Source organism: Electrophorus electricus, chromosome 4, assembly GCF_041902795.1.
Source record: "Electrophorus electricus isolate QZ-2024a chromosome 4, ASM4190279v1, whole genome shotgun sequence".
NCBI lineage: Eukaryota > Metazoa > Chordata > Actinopteri > Gymnotiformes > Gymnotidae > Electrophorus > Electrophorus electricus.
In genome coordinates, this window is record NC_137500.1 from 7,208,135 (window position 1) to 7,234,501 (window position 26,367).

The 26,367-nt window shown below is 37.3% G+C and overlaps 1 protein-coding gene across 3 annotated transcripts in view; it reads left to right on the plus strand.

Annotated features, from left to right (window-relative positions):
* cadps2 (Ca++-dependent secretion activator 2) overlaps positions 1-26,367 on the plus strand; it is a 116,916-nt gene that overhangs the window by 27,682 nt on the left and 62,867 nt on the right. For all 3 annotated transcript variants that reach the window (XM_081712060.1, XM_035523759.2, XM_035523761.2), the window contains exons 3-6: positions 12,211-12,543; positions 21,641-21,721; positions 22,186-22,416; positions 23,139-23,260. In XM_081712060.1, coding sequence (XP_081568186.1) covers positions 12,211-12,543; positions 21,641-21,721; positions 22,186-22,416; positions 23,139-23,260 — 767 coding nt within the window. The remainder of the gene's footprint in view (positions 1-12,210; positions 12,544-21,640; positions 21,722-22,185; positions 22,417-23,138; positions 23,261-26,367) is intronic.

Consider the following 26,367-nt stretch of genomic DNA (forward strand, 5'->3'; position numbering starts at 1 on the left):
TTTGTAAAGATCTGTCAAATCATTGTTGCTGATAATAGAGCTATTGTGTGTCAATGAGGGAGCTGCCACTTGCATCCTCTCCTAGGTATTAACATGCCACTGTTTTCAGAATATGTCATCATCACAGTTTGTCTCCATATGTCATCGGATGCAGAAAGACTTCTCATATTTAGTTTTTGTATTGACTGTACCAGTTTGGGTCATAATTTACTTGTAGCTTTTTCTCCTGTGTTCTGCTATGCTAAACAGCAAAAACCGTGCAACTACATGTAGTTAAAATGGTTTTGAACTGGTGAAAAATTTGCTGGGAAAAAAAACCCTGAAAAAGAAGACATGCTGTCTGACATTTCTAAGCAAAAATCAAATCTAAGCTAAATTTTTACCAAAGTCACTTTTCAGGTAAGTTTATTTCACTGTATATTTACCATTAGCTTTCCTGCCCATAACATTTTTTTTTGTCATTTCTCTCTTCATAAATTGAAAGAACATGAAGCTTGAGTGCCTGGTAAATGATAGTGCACCACCTCAGTGGAACTGGCCCTTTAGCAGGGAACCATTGTGAGGGGGAAAATAGCCAATCAAGCCTACTTAGGACTGATTGAGGCTTCTGGCAGGGTAATATTGCTAAATTTCTCAATGGTTTTTATGGGAAATGATTTCAGGTAAACTGGGCAGGGAAGACTTGCCAGTAAATTAAATGTAAACCAAGAAGACTTGGTGTATGGTGTTTTTTTAAATAATAAATGCTGACTGTTGGATGCAGTATTAGCACTTCTAGCAAGTTGAAAGGCAGTTTTATTGACAAAATGGTAAAATGGTCCTTGTTTTAGCACTGACCATATCACAGAGTTGAGGTATGCTGAAATGGTATAGGTAACGTGTTTTTGTTTTTTTGGTTTTTTTTTAATATGGTGTGTGTGGTGTGCATGTAGTTTGTCTGGAAGAAAAAGCCAAGTCACACTCTTTAAATTAAATGACAGTATGTTTTACTCCTGTTGGTGACTTAAAGGATCCCAGAGTCATGCATGTGTTTTAAAGTGAAAAGCATGCTTAAACTGACCATTATATACAGTTTGTTAAATCAGATTTTTTAAAATAATGTGTAGCATGGCTTTCAAGTCTTCCAAGTTCAGAAAAATCACTGTGACATTATCAACAGGTTTTTTTCTTCTTTCTTATCACCCTTTATAACCCTCTCTGTCTCTGACTGTCTGATGTCCCACTGTGTGTCCCTTTGTTGCACTATCCCTTCATTCCTTGCCCTTGTATATTTCAGCCTGAATTTCCCTTAATTTCTCTTCATGTTTTCTGAGTAATGTGTATTAGAGGTAAAAACAGCCTCGAGGAGTGGATGCAAGGTTTTGAGCCCAGTTTTCTCACAAGCATATGTTCCTCCCGGCACTGTGTCCAAGGCTGCTGCCATATTAACCTGTGCTGCTTTAGTCAAACTCTCAAGCTCCTTCCTCTGTAGTTTTCTGCAGTGACGTTATTTCATGGTTCATCATTAGTTCCACTACTGTTGTTATGATGTAGTGGCTTGAATGACTAATGATGTTTTGGCTACTGGTGCACACACTGTTAGCATGCAATAGCCTAAGGAGCTGATGAAAAGACTGATAAGTAGTTTTTCTTAAATTGTCAATGTGTGAGGTAGAATAGGAGCAGGCTTTTTCAATCAAAGGTAACAGTGCATCAGGTTATTTCAGGTTCTTGTGAAAAGGGGTGTCTAGAATGAATGGGTTGGGGGAGGAGAAGAAAAACAGCATGTCTTTGTGCCCTAGGTATTGTACAACACTTATCAGCTATAGTGTAGCAATGTTGTCTTACAAATGTAAGTAATGTTTTTGATGTATCCAGTTAAAGGTCTAAAATAAATGTATTTGATGCCAGGCACATGTGAGGAACCACTTTCAGTTTGGAATGTGCTGGATGCATCATCCCATATAATTTTATTGGTGCAATCACTCTGGATTGGGGAAGAAAATGAAAGAAAGACCAGTAGAGAGTTAAAGTTTAAATACTCCATTCAGTGTCATTATGGAAATGAGTATGCTTTATTTATAAGTAGCTGGATAGAGATGGAAAGACACTATTAGCCATCATTGTCTATGAATGGATAAGAATGAGAATGCTGGGTGATACCAGTATAGTACAGACTCATGCATAATATAACATAATATAACAAGAAAAGGCTATAAGGTCTAGATTCCTAAAACTTGAGAGTAACTGCCTGGAGTTGATTGATCATTAACCTGCTCGAGCTGATATTCAAAATATTTCCAGATTATTGGACTCAGTACTTGAACTTGTGAAAAACAGCACACAACTGGCCTATTGTCCCACCCGCATCGTTATTTGATTGCTAGAAATGCGAATTATACATTTAAAACAACCAACAAACACTTCTGTATTGTGTCTCTATGTCCAACTTTAGTGCTATTGGATAGAAATATAGATCACATGTCAAGTAAATCTAATCAAACCTGCTTTTCATGTTTGTGAGAAACATTAGAATGAAGCAGAGATTGCGAATACGCGAGATGGATGAGGATCATCGAGCAAGTTATGTCAAAGCTTCCAACTAACTCTGAAAGTACCAAGCAAATTATAAACACTATTGCTACTTTTATTGCCAAGGATTTGTCATTGAGAACCATGGGTTTTGCACTATGTTGAGCCAGGATACAGCAGCCGGTCTCAAAGATATTTTACTGACACAACAATCCCCACATTCTACAATAAGACCAAAATCAAAATTAGAAAATCACTGAGGATGGCTAAAACATGATGTGTGGACATCCATTGCCACAGAATCTTTTGTCACTCTAACTGCGCATTTTATTACAGATGAGTGACAGCTAGCATCTCATGTGCACCAAACAAGAGCAGTGAATGAGAGACACATGGGTGCAAATATGGCTGAGCTGTTAAAGAATGTAGCAGAGGAATGGCAGCTTAATAAGAAAGGTTTAGTTTTAGATACTGATGATGCATTCAATATGGCTGTTGCTGCCAAACAGGATAAATTCCTACATGTGAAATGCTGTGTGCACACACTAAACCTGGCTTCTCAGAAAGTGCTCAACTTGCCCACTGTGTGACTACTTCTAGGAAGGGTAAGACATGTTATTACATTTTTTCCACTGTGGCTCCACTGCAAAACACCAGCTTGAAGAGAAGCAGAAGCTACTTGGTCTGTGGAAATACAAGCTGAAAACAGAGCACTAGGTGAAACAGAGTATCTGAGATGGTGGACAGGTTTCTGGAGCAGCAGCTTACAGTCTGTGCAGTCTTACTGTCTCAGTTAAGGTGTCTGACATCTGCACTCTCATTTGAAGCAGACATTTCAAATATAGAGGATATTATCAAGACCCTAAAGCCAATGAAAGATGCCACTACTCTCTCAGTAGTGCTGCTCAGAATTTTGTTTGAAGTCAGAAGTCTTGGACTCTGTCATGTTCGCCCCTCCCTGGCATCGCGGTTCCCATGGCAGCACCACTATGTGTATTTACTTCCTGGTTTTGTCTCTTTATGTTTTTGTTTTGGTTTCTTTTGGAACCCCCTAGATAGTTCCATTACCTGCTATTCACCTGTATCTTGTTAGTAATCCTCATTAGTCTTTGTATTTACACCCTGTGTTTGTATTCAGTCGTTGCGAAGTCTCATTAATCTGAGTTTCTGAGCCATTTGTATCATCTGTGTTCCCACTGGTTATTCGGATTTCTGCTCAAGTTGTTGGATTACCCTCTTTGCCTCATCCCTGTCTGTTTTGGTTGCTTCGCTGACTGCTTTATTGGATTTTTGACCTTGGCTAATGTACTCTGGATTACAATTGTGGAATACCCGTGTTCTCTCATTAACTGCATTCACCTTACTGCATGCGACTCCATCTCTGCTTGTGCTCAGAGTGTTACAGACTCTTTATTATTTATTTGTGTATAACAGCATTTTATGTTGTTAGTTATTCAGAATAAGCTGAAGTCCACAAACATTTTTGCATGAGAGCTACTCCTACAGAATTCTATTTTATTTTATGTAAGATATTTGGAATGATTATTATTTTTTCTGAAGGATTCATTGTTTATTGCACATAACGTTTAATGAACATCTCCCTATTATGTTGGTTGGTCAGAGCAGGCTTCCTGAGGTTAAGGTTACTCTGCCTCATTTTGCTCCCCTTTAATATGTCTCTTCCAGGTCTAAGGAAGACTCTCGTGGTCATGTGCAAGTCGTGTAAGTGGAGGCTCAGGAGAAATTGGAGTAGAGAATGGCAATCAAACAATTGTCATAATTGCTAACATATTTTTTGCATGTCTCCACTGAGATTTTTGTCCACTTCTCTTTTTGCATTGATCTTCAGGTTATTGAGGTTGGAAGGCTTCCTAACCATCACTCTTGGTTGGACTCTTGTTTTGCTACTACAGAATGTTGATATTGTTTTCTGATAAACATTTCTTGACCATGTTGGCTGTAAGTATGCAGCATTGTCTTGTTGGAAGGTCCAGTGATTGACCGTTAGTAACCATGCTATGCCATGCAAACTTTGTAACATGCAACACAATTCTTATTCATAAAGTTTCCATTGCAATAATTAGTGCACCAGTATCAACTTCACCTGCACTCTAGGTGAAGGCCAAGCAAAAATTTACATGTAAATGAGGCCATACATAATAAAGACCCATTCTAAGAGACAGATGAATAACGCCAGTCGTGAGATCAGTGGCACATTGAAATCTGCCAGTTGCATAAAAATGTTTCACTTTCACCAAGATAGGAACTGCATGGTTGTGCTGATGAGACTATTTCTTCTAAATCTTGACAGCAAAATTACATCTTTCCTCAGTCTATATCTGTTTATAGTTTCTTTCTCTGTAACACCTACATTTGCATTTCTTATGGTGAAAGTTCATGGCATTCTGAGATTTTGGTCAAGCAAGTTACCTTCCTCTTCATGTACTCCAGCTATTGTAGTTGCAAAGTTTACCATCATCCTCATTCCAAATATTCTTTTTAAAATAAATTTGACAATTAACATAGTTGTATGCACAGAATTTTGTTGATGACTTCCATGTGTGAGCAAACATTATTAGAGAAAATATAATCAAATCCACATCGGCTTCTTACTGGGAAAATTGCCCTTGGACAGGTTTAGGTGGTATTTTTTGTGGAGCAAATTTCTATTATGAATTGCTAATGTCACATGCAAATGAGGACAAAATGCGGTAGCACCATATATCATGCAAGTGGTAACATGTGCCACATTCATGAATGAGGAAACGCATTACTCTGGCACTATTTAATATTAACCTGCCGTTAAATGTGGTGTGATATATTAATTTGGCACAAGATCTTATCAGCAGTAACCGGATTCTACTGTCCTTGCTGTGTGTCGATATATTTTGGAGACAATGGTGTAAGTAATATAATAGCAATATTCAAAACCAGTTCTCATCAATGAAAGAAAATATTTCCTTTATAAAATAATTAAAATTAATAATTTATTATGGTGCTATTATTGATGATAAAATGATAAATGATATACTCATGGTAAAATGGTACTTAAAACTATGTTTAGAAGAGGTTGTGAGAGTTGCGAACCGACCAATGAAACAAAGCTTGCCAGTGAAACTTTACAGACTACTTAACTAAACGTATTCACCACAAGCTGAGTGAGAGTAGTTTAGGCATAATTTCAAACAAACCACACTCCACTGTTCCATTTGAAATAGTGTTTCAATACTGTCCCCACAGAATCGTTCAGAAAAGGCCCACTCTTCACTATGGCTATCTACTGTTGCTCACAGCTATCTACAGTTTTGCTCACTATATTCAGTGAGCAGCCAGCAGCTGCCTAGCCTCACACATGCATCTCTTCACATCCCTCTCCCCATCCCTCTCCCTATCTCCTTCACGCATATTACCGCAAATGAAATCATAAACAGTATCTAATGATCTGTTTTATTAATATGCTCTGCTGTATGTGAGGCAGGTCTGCCGTTTCTCCCTGCCAATCTGTGTCAGGCTTCTGTCTCCACTCTTGACTGTCAGATCATTTTAGCTCTGCTCGTTGGAGTCAGTTCTGCAGATTTTAGTTTTAATTGCACAGTAAAAGATTGTGAACAGCTCTCTATCTTATTAATGTCCTAAGTGAGGAATAAACACAGTTATGCACACTGTTGGTTATAAATAATTGAATGAGATTTTAAACCACCAATTAAGCCAAGCAGCAGGAAGGGAGGAAATCCCCTGGTAGCCGATTCATTAGTAATGATGTCTGACATTTGTACTGGCACAAAATGGAGACATTAGGTGCCAACGTAGAGACCAGTATTGAGACGACAGTAGTCCATTCTATGGTGAAGCATTATCTTTTGAAATGAGACTTATTGCCAGTAGTATTTTAATATGTGATACATTGTGAAAAGTAGGAATGTACATGCATGTTAAATGCTGAAGCCGTCGTCTTGCCACCAAATCAAATATTCTCAGTCAGTCAGGTATTTACAGCATTTCAAATGTGACCAAGGTCAGCACTATATTTGACTGAAATTCTACTATTTAATCTTCACAGGAAGAAAGAAGCTTAGGTCTCAAATATGATTGACAGACACTAGGGGATGTCTATTTGCTTTAAAGCCAAGGCTGCCACGACAAATATCATACTTGTGTGTATTTTGACCTGGCCACTGACATCTTATGTTTGCTCTCTACTAATAGGGCTGCACTCAGTTGCAGGGCTCTATGATAGGAGGGTGTGTTTTTGTTGTTGTTTTTGTTGTTGTTTCTAATGATGCCTTCTTTGTATACTTTCTGTCATAAATGTATTATTTGTTCATCCCAAGTTCCTGCACAATCTATAATCCATATCTCAAGAACAGAGTGAATCTTGACATTAAACATAAAGAGGATGTCTTAACCTTTGAGGAGTGTTTCAGAGAGCCAGTTATTGAGAAGCTAGTCTACATGACCCATTGACTTTCAGCTCTGAATGAACTCAAATTCAACATGGCTGTTTAAATTGGATGGAATAACTATACTAGAATATAATATTGCTTGAAATTTTTAACTTTGAAAACAAAAGCCTTAACAATGATCTATGTCATTATTATGTCAGTGGGGGTGAAGAGAGGAAAAAAAACCTTCTGGAGCAAATGGAAAGGGAACATGTTCTACTTCATTCACACATACATTCCATGCATAGCATTAAGAGATCATTGTTAGTCGATTAGAAGCATTACATGACTCACTGAGCTAAAGGTAGCACATTATTACTTTTAAACCAGCTTTTTCATTTTTCAACCCCTTTGCTCTTGTCGAATTATGATTAAAAAAGTAAAAACACATGCACACCTTTTCTGCCCCTACATGCTCGCACTGCCAGTCAGCTTGGAAAAGGATAGCAGGCCTAAAGAAAAATTACTATATTAATCAGCAAATAATTATGAAAGGCCGCAATATATACTCACTGTGTAAGAGTATGGCCACAGTATAACAGCACCTTTTTTAATAAAATCAGAATGGGAATTCTCATTGTGTGTGAATGCACTGAATAATCTCATATGTTAATGGTTGTTTTTTTAACACAGTGATGAATTAAAGCCTCAAAAATATGTTTCTCAAGAGTGCAATATGGGCATGTATTGAAATGCACCAACTACAAATCACTTCTAATTGTTTTCATGGTCGTGCAGTTTTAAAGAATAGTATGTTTTTCTGAATCATGTGACATGTAGAAGCATGCTCTTACCTGGATTGTTCTTGCACCTTTCTGGTTGTAGGCATCTGTGCAGGCAAGTTATGGAATTGGTAGGACCTTGAAATACCATACCATTGGGCAGTTTCTTTCACTAAGGCCTTTCATATTTATCTCTCTTTGAATTGATTGTATTCTCTGTATATGCAAAATCTGTTCAGACTGACTGAAATGGCTCAAACTGAAACTGCAGTGCTGCACAACTTTCTTTTCTATGGGTGAAAGTGAGAGCCTAGATATAGCCCCAGCAGTTCACCTACCTTTCCTTGCTAATGTCTGTAATAGTGTTCAAAGGTGCTTTCTTTAATGAAATTGAATAAAAGCCTGATTTTTACAGTGCATGCCTGTTTGATGGCACTCATTATTTTGCATCTTTTATTGTTTTTATTTAATTTTGAAGAGAAGTTTCCTTTAACTAAACAGTCAAATATAATTTCTTTCTTTCTAATTGGATTTTGGCTGTTAAAATATTCTTATTCAATCTTAATTTTCTTGTATGCTCAATTTAAAATAAAATTGCAAAATAATTTTTTTGCCTATTTAGAAATTTCTCATGGGCAAAGATGCAACTTGAATGGAGTGATTCATTCTGCAAGTCATGCACAATTGAAGTCTTGTACAGTCTTCAATATCATTAAACCCTTGAAATGTTTTTGCTAATGGATTTCATTACCTCAGAAACATTTTGAGTTTAAATGTATATATTAAACTTGATGTATAACTGGATTTAGATTCATTTAGCAGTTTGTGATCTTAATACTGATATTTGCCCACCAGGGAAACATCCTCCTTTGCACTGCCTAAGAGGGTAACATTACCTGTCATGACACATGTTCTGGTGTCTGTCTCTTTGACAGGGATTTTCTCACAACTGTTTTAATTTCCTGTTTTAACTATGGACCACTTTGCTTAACTGTTTTTTTTTTTTGTTTTTTTTTTAAATATAGCTTTATACGAAGTTATATCCTTATTATGTCAGTGATGTGGACTCCAGTAACATGGTGGTATGGACTCTGGTTTTATTATTTGTTTTGTTGTTTTTTAACAGCTCTTAATTGACTGTGTTTTGAATATGTGCCTCTGGATCTGAAAGCAGGACTCTGAGCTCATCAAGTTCTTCTTTTTACTTTTAGATGGAATGACACTGTAAAGGCATTGAGGCATTGAATATGCTAATTCACAATTATATGAAAAAGTGGCATTTACCAGTTTACAGTGATCATTTATTACAATTTTCCAAAATTAGGAGCGTTTTCTGAATTTAACAGGACAATCTTATGAGCCCACCTTTTAAAAAGTACAAGAAATTGAAGATTAGAATATAATTGTTCTTGCATATGTTCATGTAATGGTTGCTATGAAATTTATACACTGGACAATAAAACTTGGCGATATACAAATTAAAAATCGCAGAACATGTCCATCAACATGACAATATGTTCCATTTAGCAAACCTACTGTACCTTTTAAGGATGCTATACAAAATCAGAAAACAGTTCAATCAAAATTAAAACATATGCTCTATATTTTACAAATACACTGCGATGAGGTGCAAATTCAGAAAATGCTTGCAGTATCAGAAATACTGCAAACTCACCCACAACACAGTAGAAATGTTTCCAGAGGATATTGAAAAGGATTAGTCTTCATAGTTACTATTTTACAGAATGCTGGTAAAAGAAATCCTATACAATCTAATAAGATATTGTGGCAACCTTAATTTTGCCACAATTGTTTATAATTGTTTATAATTTCTCTTAAGGTTAACGGGATTTTACCAGTGTTCTGTAAAGCGTGTCCAACCTAGATGCACTACCTGAAACTTTTTGTATTTGTAACAACTGCTTGGTCTCTCTTAATTCTCCTAAATTTACTTAATGGACCATACTTTTTAAATAGCTGAAATATAAAAATCTATAGCAGACCAAAATACACTAACAGATGGGAAGCTTTGATTGGTGTTTAATTGGTACACGATTCTGTGAACATGTCTTTGTTCTCATATAATGATACCCCTTTGAGGGATCCCCCCCAGAACAATTCCACTGTTGTGGGTTTTACTGCTTTTCTGAAGTTGCATGTATTTTCTGAATTTGCAGCATGTAATGTAAAAACAAAATGTAGTAATTTTGATTAAAGTGTTTCTGAATTTGTATTGCATCCATTTGAATGTGGGCTGTAAAATGTAACATGAGTTGTCATGTTGCAATTTATCAGCACTTTTCATTTGCAGTGCACTGTTTTGTTTTGTTTTTTCAAAGTCATTGTATCTTAAACCTCCATCTGTATTTCTATGCTTATGAAGCAGATCCAAGCTTGTTACTACTGTATTTAAAGCCAAGCCTTTTTTTCATCATATTTTATTTACATCAGTTATGATAATGTACATTTCCTCCTGTGGTCTAGATCCCTGCAATCAAAAGGTATCTACCAGCCTTGGAGAGCAAACATGTACAGAGAACTGAAAACACTAGAAGGAAAGCACTGACTGTCCAATTCTGTGTACATGAACTAAGAAATGCCCAGATGTGTTGTTCTGAATTGACGAGGAGAGATGGGCTAAGCTATCTTTCCCACCCACTGACTGCGCAGCCAGAGTTTCCGAGCATGGGCACTTGTAGCATTAATGAAAAAGGAACTGAATTACAGGGGGTTGAGGGTCCCTGTAGCGTGGCAATCTGCCCTACTTCTGGGTCTGTCTCAGAGGTTTTTTGACCTTTCACTGTATCCTGAATTAGCCACTTACAACTGAGAGCCATGGTATGTAATAACAAGTACAAGTGAGTTCTGCTGTTCAGGTACTAAACAGTTTGAATTAGAAACAGTAAATAATTTATTCAGCCTTCAGGGGATTAATAAAAATGTTAAATATACATCCTTAGAGCAGTGCAATTCATATCAAGCTTCTTAATACCACATTTTATTGCTTCTGTAACTGTATGTATAACTGTAGCAAAATAGGACTGTGAAGTCTTATTCTCCCTTCTCACCACAGGCCTGCTGGTCTGCCTATTACTATAGTCATCTCAATGAGAGCAGGAAGTGATTAATTCGCACTGCAGGGGAGTAAAATTTAGACTGCTTACTCACTCACTCACTCAGATGCACTGTCAATGGTTCAGGGCTTCCACTGAATGACTGAGACATTAAAAATATATTCAAGCATGAATTAATAAAAGTGAAGTGAGTCAAGAAAAACAGACATTTTTCATGGCACACTGTTTATTTGTGTATATATTTGTTTTGTTGGATCTTTGGATATTCTAAAACTGGTAAGATGTACAAAGAAATATGGAACACGTTGCTAAATTTCTATGGTTAAGAGTAAAACATTCATCAGTGTAAAGGCCCACATTTGAATTGAAGGTACATTTGAATTTTTTAAAACAAAAACCTTCAAGATCACTGTATAACAAATGTATTGAAAATTGGGGTCGTCAATTTTTAGACCCCATATGAATTCTTCAGGACAATGTAGCAAATTGAAATGTTTAACTTTCAAAGCACACCTAAACCATATCTGATGTGATTTGTAACAATCAATGTAACTCTAAAAAATGGATTTCTGTGAGTAGGACTAATGACACTTGCAGGCTAGAGTGAGATACACTACTCTTATATTCTTTGTAACAAGTAATTTCTTAATACCAAATACAAAAATCTGGACCACAGAAAGAAGATGGTGGAAGCCCGTCTTAAGGGAGATGGCTATACTCTCATTTCCATCCTTTCACAGTGTCCAAAACTGGTCAGATGGTCACTGGTCATTTTTGTGACTGGTCATTTCCTTTGAAAAGCTAATGGTTTTGTTTAGTTTCATAAATGGTGTTAATAATTTTGACCTTAATTGTAGGTGTATCCCTGAACTTGTGTTTAAGATCAACGTAAACACTTCTTCTTGAGGCAAATAAGATGAAGTTCATTTTTTCTACTCCATTACTTGCAGTAAGGAGCTGCTAATAATTTCCATCTGCTGGTGCGTTTACACTTTCACTAGCTCATGTACACCCAAGACACCACTAAGAAGTGCATGAACTGAAACAATGACGTTTCACTGTCTTTTGTGTAGGTTCTTCTTCTGTCAATGACACTCACTCACTCACTCACTCACACACACACACACACACACACACACACACACACACACACACAGACAGACAGACAGACACACACAGAGACTCTCTTTCTCTCCCTCAAAAACATGATCTTTTTAGCCATTACAGCATTTGAATGGATTACATGAGTAGGGATTTGGTGTAGATTTAAGTAATGGCGAAACAAATCAAAGAAAAATGAATTAAATGACAAAAATCTCAGAATCACTTCACTTTAAAGGGAAAATTTCACATTCATAGGGACAATGCAGTTTACTCATCCAGAGACCATGACTATCAGGAAAATTGTTTTATGAACAGACTGAATATATCATCACCCCTTCTCCCCTTCCTCTCCTCCAGAGCTTTCTGAAGAGTGAGCGAGTGGCTCGCATGGTGCAGAGTGGGGGCTGCTCAGCCAGTGACTTTCGAGAGGTCTTCAAGAAGAATATTGAGCGTCGCGTTCGCAGCCTGCCTGAAATTGATGGCCTGAGTAAAGAGACTGTCCTGAGTTCCTGGATCACCAAGTATGACATTATCTTCAGGGGAGAGGAAGACCAGCGGCGACCTCAGGGCCGTGTGCCCTTCAGTGCTGTGTCAGAGCTCATACTCAGTAAGGAACAGCTCTACGAGATGTTCCAGCAGATACTCAGCATCAAAAAGTTTGAGCACCAGTTGCTCTACAATGCCTGTCAGGTGAGTTTGTTATTTTTTATAAGGCATGCACCAGCTTGGCAGGAACCAACATAGGAATACGATAGCCATTTGTCCACGGACCATAACTGCTTTTAGGTAAAAGAAAAATAAAAAATACATGTTATTGTTGCTTGATTGTGGCTCTGCATGCATGTTTTAAAGCATGCTCAAAAGGGTGCACTAATATTTTTCAGGATAACTTATTAATAAGATTCATATCCTGCTTTTATTACGAGTTAAAAATATTTATTCTCTCTATATTTGCACAGTGGGACTACATCATTGTACTCGAATCCTGCAAATATAAAGGTCAAAAATCTATTCACTAAGAGTTGATTCAGTGCACTCTCCGCATACAGACACTGAAAAACATGACAGAAACTGATATAGCAGCAAGTGTATATTAGCTGCATCTTACAATCACTAGCAAATACATTTCCTCCAATTCACTCATGTAAATAATAGGCCAAATCCTTCAGACAGGTCAAGTGGTAGCTGATGTGCAAATCTTGCAGTGGACTGCATTCTGGAGATTATGCAATATATGTGTCATATTTTCTGATTCTGACACACTATACTATATACTATACTGTATTTTCCAGCACAAAGTATGGAAAATCTGTCTCTCAAAAGTTGTGTAGTATCTGCATTGCTTGCTTAGTTTTCCTGCTGTAGAATCTATAGTTTGTTAACCTATACCTATAAGGAGTTTAAGGAGTTGGTTTTCCACTGCATTGATGAGTGGGTTAGTGTGCTCTTGAGTCCCATGCCCTTTTCCTTAATTACCTGTGCTCAGGTGGTCTTACCCAATCACAGGTCTTTGAAGATGTTTCTTAAAGGTCAGAGGAAGTGGTCTAATCAGTGTGCTCTTGTGTGTCATCTGCCACAGGTCAAGCAATAGAAAAAGAGCTTTGATAAGAGATCTGTGGGTACCTCTACTTTTATCACCATTACTGTTAGTAGATTACTGCAATTAGCAGTGTGGTCTACACAGTAATAAGAACTGCATGTATCCAGCCAAGATCAGTAGTGGAAAATGGAACTTCAGTTTGAGAGTGTAGCCCCTAAGAAATTGGGTGTTTGTACTGTTCTTCTTGTTTCAGCTCAAGGTCCTGGGACAAGACTAGGACCTCTAGAAAGTTGGACTAAACATTAATTGCTTTTTTCATTTATTTTTCTCTTTAAACTGTTATTATTGTGGTGTCCATTGTCAGCCAGAGGAGGATGCCCCCCCTTTGAGTCTTGGTTCCTCTCAAGGTTTCTTTTTAGGGATTCAACCCTGGCTATCCAGAACATATAGCACGGATATTCACATTTAAATAAGGTGATCTCTGCGTGTGCTGTCATTCTGAAGCAAAAGCAGAGGGCAGAGACCTGCTGTCCAGGAGCTCCCTGATGTGGCAAACCTCCAGTTTTCTCAAATTCAATGGGATTCTTTTATAGAGCCCATTGGTAATGAGCAATATCACTTGAGCAAGGAGGTGAGCTGCTGTTACATTTCTAAAGCTGGATAGTCAGCTCAGAGATGCTTTGTGCAAACATGAGCAAAATCTACTACTTGAGGTTTCAGGCTAGCAGTGACTCATGATTAACAGAACAGGTACCTATTCAAGAATCAACTAAACCAGCTTTGTAAGATCTTAATATTCCATCTAAATGTTACAGCATCTATGTACTGCTGGAAAAGGAGATCAACCCAATCATGACACAATAAACTATTCCTCTTAATTATATGGCAGCTTGTTATCAGATATATTAGTGAATTTTGTCTCATGTCAAAAGAAGCAAACAAAAAATCCACTGAAAAAGCAAAATCACTGAAAAGCAAGCTTAGTTCCACAGGCCGCCCAAGTGTCCGAAAAAAAAAATCCACCTTCGTTAGGATGGACACTTTAGCAGAGAATGTGCTGTTGTCTGACGCACACCGGCAAGGCTGTGTGGCTGGAGAGTGACAGGCATTTCACCACCTTGCTTTCATGGTGCTGTTGTGCCACAAGGGAGAGACTATCTAAATGTGGAGTAAAGGTAAATAAATATTTGGTGTTTAAACATTTGGAGAAAATGTTTGTCCATCTTCTAAAAATATAGCCAGTTTCAAGTTCAGCATGGCTCAGCAAACAGAAACAAAAGAGCAAAAAATGGAACATTGTCATTAACCACATATCTGTTCTTCAAAGACAGTAAGTAATAGCCATGCACTGTCAAGTGTTAGCCCCGCCAGAGTAGCTTTAGGTTCTCAGACTTTTGGACAGTGGCATACATTGAACTCCCTTTTTGTAGCAGTTCCCTGGCATGGTAGTTGAATACACAGTTTACTGACCTTAGTGACTGTTTCCATCAGACTGTATGCTCCTTCAGGGAGACCTCTTTTTTTTTATCTTCAAATGCACACTAAATACACATGAAATTTACCCAAAATTAGCGCAAAACCCAAATGCAAATTAGCACTCGTTATTTGGGTGAATCGGACCCTTAGGGTTTTAATACATATATGAATTAATGCAGCTTCTAAGTTAATTAAAACTATTATACTTTATATAAAAATGGTATAGTTGGTTACTATATATCATGTCCACACAAAATACATCACAGCTGGTTGGACAAAATACTCAAATAACCATATATGAACATGTGTGGGCCTCGTGTGCAGGTGTGCACATAAGTGTCTGCCAGCATGCACACAATGTTAACTTGTTTACTAGGGAACAGTATTTTGTTTGCTTCTGTTTTGTGTCTTGTGCTAGTCATGTTTTCCAGAAATACCAAGCAACATTTGCTTGACACACAGCACCACACACTTATCTGCAATGCGTGGATTTTGGGCATGTGGAGGTTGGCTTATATTTCAAGCCTCTGCTTTTTACATTTACCTATAAACCTTTTCTCCCAGTGTCTATGCAAATATACAGATGTGCATCTTTTTTTATATAAATCTGTTTTTTTGCCAAGTGCACCACTTCGAAGCTCTGAAAATATGCTTTTAAATATTGGCCAGCTAAGATAAGTGAAATGATCAAGTACAATTTTACATTTCCTACCATATGCCCAGTTGGAGGGAGCAGCTACATGGAGGATAAAAAATACTGAACTGGGGTAGGCTGGTGTCTGAGAAAAGGTTGCTAGTACATTTAAAAAAAATAGAATGTTTTGTAGTAGGATGAATTAAAATTCTCTCTTCTTTTTAATGTCTACTATTTACATCAAAGATTCTTCTTATGAGAAGCGATCTTGCTGAGGGGCCTATCAGTGGCAATTTGGCAATTGTGTGTGTGTGTGTGTGTGTGTGTGTGTGTGTGTGTGTGTGTGTGTGTGTGTGTGTGTGTGTGTGTAATTTTTGTGAGTTTGTTTTTATAAGTTCTTGTCTCACCCTTTGAGTCATATCTTTTCAGACTTTCTACCAGAAGCTTGGGAGGGTGCAGTACAGTATTTTCTCCATTTCCTTTTCTCTCTCTCTCTCTCTCTCTCTCATCTCATTCATATATATATATATATATATATATATATATATATATATATATATATATATATATATAGATAGATAGATAGATAGATAGATAGATAGATAGATAGATAGATAGATATAGATATAGTCATTCAAAATCAAATATATATGAGAGAGAAATAAATATTCTAAACAGCTGCTAGATATCTCCACTACAGTACACTGAAGTTATATATATATATATACGGATTCCATGGAGTTGAGAGTTTGATTTTGAATGACTGTAATTGCCATCAATCAACACTTAATGCCTAAGAATAACATGTTTTAGAGAGTTTCCAAAATTAATTAAAAATCAAAAAACTTTAAATCTTACAAGAATTGAGACCCTTTGTGTGGCAATCCCAGTTGTGCTCTGGTACACCTTCTTTGCTTTAATTACCTTTGAGATGTGTGTATTCAATTGGAGCCCATGTGTTGCAACCAGAATTGATTGGACAAAGTTTGGAAAGGCACACACCTGGGTCTATGAGGCACACATTTTACGCTGCATTGATCCAAGGAACTGTGGATCAATCAAATTTTGTCAAGGCATAGATCAGGGCAAGAATATGAAACAATATCTAAAGTTTCGACTATTCCCAGGATAACAGTAACCTCAATAATTTTAAAATGGAAGAACTTTGCCTCAACTTCAAACCTTCCAGAGTTGGCATACGGCCAAATTGGGCATCCAACAAGAAGGGACTTATTCGGGGAGGTAAGAAAGAATCCAGTGTTCAGTCTAAGAGGGCTCCAAAAGTTCTGTGTGATGGGAGAACCTACTGAACAGACAACCATCTCTGCAGCTCTCCATAAGTCAGGGATCTTTGACAGACTGGCAATATGGAAGTGTGAATGCAGGGGCTTGGCCAAACATCATCTGTGAGGTAGAGATACAGCCGTGGTGAACCAGTGGGTAAGTAAAATTGGTTGCACCGATATCACATTGACCGTACCCTATTTAAAGTCTTACTTATTATTCACTAGGCTGTCAGATGTTTCAAGAAATAATAGGTGCTTTAGGGTGCATAAACTTGTCTCCCTTGTTCTTCCTCCCTATCTAAGCCAAGGTGTTCTACATGAAGCTACATCATATAAAAGGGCTGTTGCAAAATGTGTGTAAAGATTCTCTGGTTCAATGAGAACTATACCTGAATAAAAATAGGCACTGAACATCACCTGGCTAAAACAGTCCTGATGGTGATGTGTTTATGGCATTAACGTTTACGGCATTTAAATGACATAAATGCCATAAATGATACATGGTAGTGGCAGAATTATGGTATGGGGCTGCTTCTGGACAATGAGAGTGGTAATAATTGAGTTTAATGCAACCAAATACAGGAGCAGAAAATCTAGTGTGCACACAAACTCAGACTTGGGTGACAGATCGCCTTTAAGTTTGACAAAGGCTCAAAGCATACATCCAAATCTGCACCAGAGTGGCTTCAGGGCAAGTCCCTGAATGATACTGATTGGTCCAGCCAAAGCCCAGATGTAAACGCCAGCTTACATTTGTGGGGAGACCTGAAGATGGCAGTTCACAGATGCTCCCAATTCAGTCTAATGGAGCTTGAGAGGATCTGCCATAAAGAATGGGATAAACTGTCCAAATGCAGGTGTACAATGCTTGTAGAGTCATTATGGGTGATTTAAGTGTTGATTGATAGGTAAAAATGGCAATATATCCATTCAAAATCAAATATGCATATGGATTGGATGATTTTATACTAATGGTACACTTTTTATAACTTGTGCTAATTTGAGTAATTTTTAAGGCACTGGTAATTTAATTTTAGTGATATTATTCATGCTTTTTTTCTTCCTATTCTGTGACTGCTGACTGTTTTACCAGCAAATGTAAGGTACTTTACATAAAACCTTAGAGTGAGAGAAGGACAGCACAATAAAGAAGTTGTAGAGTTGTGTCTCTGAAAACATGACTGAGCAAATGCCATATAAGTGCAGAAGCTGTGAGATTGCCAAGCAGAGGCTCTGGATGGGAGGGGGAGGGAGGAGGTTTGGGTGGAGGATGAGTGACAGGCTCAGAGGGAGGGATGCACAGTGGAATGCTTACAGATGGGGACAGCCTGACAGACTGGAAGACCAAATCAGTTCAAGCAGACCTTAAGAGAGACAGAACCTGACTGAAGAGACTCAAGAATGCCAGTAACAGACAGACTGAGACAATATAAACATTGTAGAGAGAGACACAAACAGTAAGAACTGGTAAATAAAACAGAATGTCTCTGGTGCAGAGGCAACTGATGAGACAAAGGCTTAAGGGAGCTGACATAATAACAAATAAACATAGTGACAGATAACATGTCGTAAAAAGAAGTCGGACTGTACAGAAATGTGCGGATACACCAAAAGACAGAAAGATACCATGCAGGGACATGTAGAGGGACAGAATGAATGCAGTTGTGGCCCAAGTGGGAAAGACCAGCTGTTCTCCCCTTTGATGAAGGTGGTGAATCACCCTGCCATGCTATCACAGGTGTGTGTGGAGGGACTAGTCTGGAGAGGGTCAGAGATGTTCCCTCCATCCCACATGCTCTCTTCCTCCTTGCACCTGTCATCGTCTGCCTAATGAACACATTCAGCCTCTTCTGCACCCTATCACCCTGTCATCACTCATTAGCGGACAGCAGCCGAGGCCAGTGGCAAGGTGGCAGGAAGTGGTAACGAATTAGCAGCAGCTCAACCTCAGAAAAGACTGCGATAGTTATTTCCTCCTGACATGGCTGGGTATGGCATCAAAAATGGAGCCTGATCTTTTTAATGACCTATCACAGTGGTCACAGTGCCATTCCCTGTCACCCTGCTGTTTGGTTCAAAGGGCAAAGGCAGAGAAGGCACATATGTTCTCTTCCAGGTGAGTGGAATTGCTTTAATGGGGTTGTTGATTCCTCCAGCCTGAGGTGAGCACAGAGGAGAGTGGAGTGTGACATTAACATGCCTCTTCCAAGTCTTATGATGTCTCTTATTAGGATGTTCCTGAGCCTTGTTGTCATAGAAATGATAGCAAAACCAAAATAGAATAACAGGGGGTGTGGAAGTAGAAGAATAGCAACTCAGTAACACAGCAACAAGAACAGTTGGTCTTGATTGGTGTCGGTGTTGATGGGTGTGCATGGGTGTTGGTGGGTTGTTATGAATATGTGAGAAGGTGGGTGGGTGTGCACAAATGTACATGAAAAGGGTGTGGGTGTTTAAATGGCCTTATAAGGTCACATACATAAGTAACCACTATACTAGACTTTTGTCTTCATCTCTTCTGTGTAGTAGTTTCCAGTCATGCTTTAACATTAACCTACATCTATATTGATGTTTGCTGAGGGTTGAAATGGACCATTGGGTGCTTCTGTAGTTCTGGGAGGAAGCAGGGCTGATAGCTCTACCGATTACATGATTTTGCATTATTGCTTAAAATTAGGACCTCTACGAAGAAGTTAGCTCACCCTGGATTCTGTTTTTTTGGGGGGTTTTTCTGTGATCCACTTCAGTTTGACAATTTTGGTATTTTGGCTGTGTTAATGTACAAATAATTCTGCAATGCATTTTCATTTAGGGATTATGGGTAAGCATTGCTTCATTTTACTGACTATTAAAGTTGATTTTAGAAGCTGGTTTATCTGTGACGAATACGTCATCTCTGTATTCTAAATTAGTACCAACACTGTTGCAGTGTTAGCAAAAGTTACAGATATACTTTTTGCTTACTTTAAGATTAGTTCATTAAGAAATTTAATTACAATTCCATTTGCTGTCTCTTGAATAAACAGTTGCAGATTCTCCTTGAAAGGAATTTGAGTATTTCAGTGCATACCCACTGACCCACTGGAGACATTTCTCCCAATTTATGATGTGAGGTTGGAATGTAGGATGAGCCTTGGCTCTGCACAACCACATGCTTATTCTTCCTTTAATTAGTTTCATCTCATTTTTTGTTACAGTGTACTCAGATGTCTAACTCTCCATATTACAGTCTGTTGCATATGAACGCCGGCTGTTTTAGGCACTAATTAACCAAAGATGAGCTATGAATGTCATTGATTATCTGTTTTTACGTAGTCCTTAATTACCTCTCAGAAACTGAAAATGGATGATCACATTAGTTCTTAATGAGTGACCATTGTCTTAATGAGTGTAAACTCTCATGGCATATTCTTTCACACCCATGATTTTCTGTCTTTCGACAAGAAGAAACCTATATTGTAAATCATTTTGGAAATACTGATTGCCGTGATTTAAATATTCTGCATTTAACATTAACTGTGGTTCATATGTATCTGGACCATAATCTGTGCAATGTCACTATAGGTAATCAAACAACATCCACAATTCTGAGGTCCCTTTAACACTACATTGCTTTCACTACAGATTTGAGATTTATATGCACTCTTAATAGATTGAGTTAATTTAGAAGAATACAAGACAACAAGTAATGGGGATCAAGAAATAACTTTATTACAAAGAATCCATTGTTTGTAACAAGGAGCACTTCAGAATTGAGAGGAAAATCTAACATTTGTTTATGTTAATCTTAAATACTCAAACAGTTGTACAGAGGGGGAACCTTCTCACTATGTCTGACTGGGTTGCCAAATTCCTCTCCTGATCACCGGTTCTCCCTATTGGCTGATCTAATTAGTCTCATCTATTCTTAATACCTCTATATCACCATTAAACTTCGTTCTGTACCTACCTAGAGCTTACATGACTTTCACCTTGAGGAAAACTATCTCAGTGGGTGCTGTTGAAGAGGTTTCTGCAGATGCATATGCCTGTGGTATCTATTTTGTCTGGGTCAGCATGTTCCTTTTGGAATGTGTTTATGACTTGATAGCTTAAAACAATCTGCCTTCTCTAAGATGAAATTCGTTCTGCTTAGGCATGCAAACTGCACCATTGAGCCTGCATTCTATACACTGCCTGTGGGCTCTAATGTTTTAAATTATCTAATGTGTACATTACCTATTGCTAAGAAGACCATCATTTATTAGGATCTTCCTAGTATATATACCTTCCAACCATATGTACCAATGCTGAAGTGGCATTTAGCAACCCTTTTTTTTTCTGTTTGAGAGAAACCCAATTCTTGTGAGTGTAATAAGGAAATTATTAGTTAAAAAAGCAGGAGTTAGGAAGACGAAAGCTATCACTGCACTCACAGTTCTTCTCCAGTGGCATATATCATCTGCTCATAAGAAATGTGATATGGTAATACTTCCAATATCTATGGTGATACTGCTATGTAAAATCAACGCAGTCAACCCAATTGTTGCCAGAGGGAGTGTGGCTTAAGTCGAAACTGTGTATGTTTGGCTGTGTATGAATCTCCTGAATATATAGGAAATATGAGGTAACCTGTTATTGACATGCCAATAAGGGTTTTTGGCTGTGTGATTGAGTTAAAATACTAGGCCATTGACTCTAGGCCATCCAAGGTCTAGTACTTGTGTGAGGAGAGTGAATGAGTCTTTGTGTAATGGGCTGATATTGTTAAATGGCAATCCCTCTCTTTTCACAGGTATATTTATAGATTTGCTGAAGCTGAAGGCAGATGAGGACTGTGAATCTTTTTTTACTTAATCTGTTTTTCTCCAGCTGGACAATGTGGATGAGCAGGCAGCACAGATCCGCAGAGAACTGGATGGGAGGCTGCAGCTCACAGAGCGAGTTGCCAGAGTATGTCATCAGCTTGTTTTACTGTTGTTGTGAGTTCAGCATTACAGTATATATGTGTGTTGTGCTTAATGTGAATACTGTTATCTCCTGTATGGCATATAATGAGCATAGACAATGCAAATAATTGGATGGGGTTTTTTATAATCTGTGAGCTATCATGGCACTGTTAACTGGAATTTTTGTAAGAATTCTAGATTCCCAGAAGGTGTTTATGTTCAGAGAATGCTCAATTTGCTCTTTTTCTGGGCATGCTTGGCAATAGGCGAATGTATTTATTTAACAGATGCTCTTTTCAAGAAAGACTAACAGATCACTCGGTCATTTGAGATAATGACAGTGACTTGCTTGTTTATAGTTCATCTTATATGTTCATGTCTCAGGGCCTAGGATTCTACTCCTGAAATCTATACTCTGTGTAATGTCCTGTATTTTGCCCTGACACACTTCCCAAATATACTTGGCAGGAGAGGAAGTACCCTAAGTTTGTGTCTAAGGACATGGAGTTGATGTATGTAGAAGAACTGAGATCATCTATCAATCTGCTCATGGCCAACCTGGAGAGCCTGCCAGTAGCCAAAGACCTGAAGCCTAAAACCAAGCCTAAACTAACACCGATGAACAGCTTCTTGGACATAGGAGATGAGAACGACCTTCCCCTTTCCAAATCGGACGTAGTGCTGTCCTTCACTTTGGAGGTAAATCAAAAGTACCCTTTCTCATCCCCTCCATTCATTTCTGTGTTCCTATATGTTTACTGCCAAAGGAACATGATCATGTTGAGCGTATTATTTTCTTTTTTATTGACATCCTGTTTCATGGATATCTCTGATTAAAATATTAAATTATGATGGTAATGTGCTGTTGTTTTTCTTTCTTTGTTTTTGTTTACTTCAAATATTAAGAATGTTTAATAAAATGTTAAATTTAGAAATATATTAATAATATTTTAATAAAAAATGTTTACTTCAAATATTACTTGTAGAAATTGTGACAACAAAAGGCTTTCTCCAGGGAATGATGTATATGAGATAGTAAGCTGTCAACACAAGAAACTAATCAAGGGCTTTGACTTTTACTTATTACCCTGGTTTTCCATTCATTTTTTACACTAGTTTTTCTTAGAATATTGTAAGAGTATTCCTTGGAATATCCGATAATAGAAGCACTTCCAACAGAGTGGCACTGGCTAGTGATTTTCTTTCTGAAATTTGGTGTGAATATAGGTAATGGAAAGGGAAATTATTGGTAAAATTCAAACTTAAAATGTTACAAGCATAGTTTATTTCAAACATTTTTAAGCACTAATGTTTATATCAGACTTTTAAAGTGCTTAGGCAATTTTCATTAAAAAAAACAAAAAACAAAACACACTTGAATGAGCACAAGACCATTGTCATCTTTTTTGGTCTCTATCCAGATTGTGATCATGGAAGTGCAGGGGCTGAAGTCAGTAGCTCCTAACAGAATTGTGTATTGTACGATGGAAGTAGAAGGAGGAGAGAAACTTCAGACAGACCAGGCAGAGGCTTCCAGACCACAGTGAGTATTCAAAACTCTGTCTTCAGATGACTTCCCATTCATCATCACAGCCCTTTGATGTTATGATATGTCCCATAACCAGTTTGAGAAGCTTAATATATTCTTCTTAATTTAAACCTGTAAATGCTCTGTGACTCTAGAGTCATAGCATAGCACTCTTACATTATTTTCAAGCAAAGGTCAGTCCCCATATTAGGTTCTGAAACAAAGTGCTATCATGACACTGGAGGAAATCTGATGTCTTACTGACCTCTTAGACTGATGTCCAGAAAGCAGCATCACAAATAGGATGCTCTATAAAGTACAGTCTTTTGGCAGTGTGAAGTAAGCTAACATTTCACAGTGTAGCTTCTACGAAAACATAAAATTCCAGACATAGTGCCTCGGTTCTTTCAAACTCAAGGTCAAAATTCCATTTTGCCTGAGCCCACAATAATTAACTTTCCACAAACCAGATCTGATACAAATGCATCTCAAAATACTTCACATTTGTTGTATCCTTCAAAATCTGAATGTTTCTCTAGTCATGAGTCCCTTTAAAAACTATTTAAAAAAATCTTTGTATAATGATTGAGATTAGTGGCGTATTACAAATGTACTAAACCGACTGAGGTACTCTGAAGAACAAATGTAGCCTCAGGCTAATCAAACATATTATCCTTTATTGATAATTTGCAGGTGTGTTGCAATATCCTAAATCATCACAATGCAGGTTTTTTACCAAAAGAGCCAAAAGCTGGCAACAGTTCAGTGCTTTAATTATGGCATGAAAACCTCACATTTTTATCTTTAACTGCTTACATCTTTAGTTAAAGTTGGATCATTTGGCCTAATTACTAGGCTGCAGAAGTGATTAACTGCATAAATATAATTTTAAATGTATGATTATATGAAGCGTTTGTGTAAAACACACAAGAAGGGTGCCCAAGAAAGGTGCAAAAACATTTTTTTTATGTTAACTCATAGAAATTAAAATGAAAGAAAGCTGTGCTTCATAAGCCATATTATTGGCATCAAAAGGTACATTTAAAGTTCCATGAGTTTACATTAAATAAAAGCTATTGTAGTTGTGGCGATGGGGGGAGTTCCCAGGAAATTATATTATTTTTGGTTCTATACTCTAATTTCACACTGATGTATTAGAACATGTGGTTGTGTTACTGGAATTGTTATGGTATAATTGGAATTAATTTTATGTGTATTGGATATTCATCACAATCCTGTTTTATGTTTCATTATATAAGTTTTAATATGGATGCACAGATAATTAAAAATATTGGTTTAGATTAAACTGAGTGCAGCATGTTGAGTTGTTGTGAAATGTGGGTCAGATTGAGATAGAAAGTCCTCAGGGTAAAATAAAACGGTGTAATTGTTTTCCTAGCAGTAATATCATTTTACATGGTGGCCATATTTTGGTCTTCAAAAAGAAGAGGGGGTGTCGCATATAATTAACTACTTTAACAAATCTATTTATTTCACTTATTTGCGGGATAAATAACAATTGCCTTCATAGCCTTAAGACCAGATACTCTTATTCCTCTCCATTAAGTTGTTCCTTACAAATAAAATTTGGAAAATGTATAATGTAAACATAATGTTTTTTATTTTGCATTTTCAGCATTTAGCAGGTGCTCTTATCCAGAATGACTTGCGTCCAGGAAAAAGAGGACTTGTGGTCACTAATTTTACAGCATTAATTCTGTAGACAATAATTATTTTATCAAATTTAAATCATCACCTAACATTCTGAAATGTGTATTATAATTATACATAGGATGTCAAATATAATGTACCAAACCATTAGAGTTCACATAGGGCCCAGCCCACTCACTTCACAGTAGACACCACTATCTCACGAGTAATCAGGTAGGCACTTCCCTCCGTCTGTGATCAGTGAATTAAGACCATGACAGCAACTTTGTTTTCTTTTTCTAGAATTTTCAGTCTTGCGCTTCAACCCATTTACCAATATTTATAGTGTACACTTGCGCTCCAATGCACTGTCCCTCACATATAAACTGTATGAATTTTTATCACTAGTGGACAAAAAGATAACCTCTATGCAATGATATGAAATGTAGGCAGTGGATACTGTTTTACAGCCTCTAGATTACTAGCTTTCTTGGCTCCACAGTCATGATTTCATGGTTAGTCACAGTGTATTATTGGAAGGTTCTCACCATAAGCTTTTTCAAAATACCAATTAAAATGAATTTCCACTGTTCACTCATTCTTTTGTATGTTTCATTGCACTAGTTGTTCTAATTGTTCTAGATTTCCAGGAACTTCCCAAAATGTAGGTTAATGAAACCCCCCCACACCCACACACCCCCCACCCCATCAAACTACATCAAGGATGTGGACTGCATGGAAAACTCCATGGTTGAGTAATCCATTAAGTGGCCTTGCTAATTATAACTTAGAAACTATATTTGGCTTAGAGTTTACAAAGTTAGCTGCATATGGCTAGGTATTATTTTGTTTGTTTTGCTCTGTACGTGTGCTTTACCGCAGAGACACTCCTTGTTTCAATTTATAGCAGTGTTTAAAATGCCATTGTAAACTAATTTAGTCACTCATTGTTTTCTATTTAATTCAATTTAATATGTATGTTTTTTTCTTTGAGGGAGAGTATTTTGTTCAAGCTCTTTCTGGGCTTTTTATAAACTTTCCCTCCACATTGTCTTTTTTTTTGTTGTTTCTTTTGTTGTTTGTAATTATTGTACCCTCTTGTGCAAAAAAAAAAGTAACTTCTAGTTTGAAAGCCACTACATCAAACATGAATCTCAGAAAAGTACTAATTAATTAATTAGATATTTTTCTCATGAGTAGTTTTATGAGTATGTTCTTTTAAGTTAATTCTACTTCTAATTCAGGGCCTGAAGGCCCTATGTTTGAAAAGCTCTCATATTGACTGTTACAGTGTGCATTCATTCAGCAGAGATTTGGGTGCATGGTTGGGTGTTGTGATGCAGTTTCTTCTTTACACAGGATTATATTCTTTACATAGCAATACTGCAGAGTGCAGTTGCCCCTTAGTGACACATCTCTTTCAACCAGAGCAGAGACAGACTGAATCCATACCCTCCTTTCTGCAACTGCTA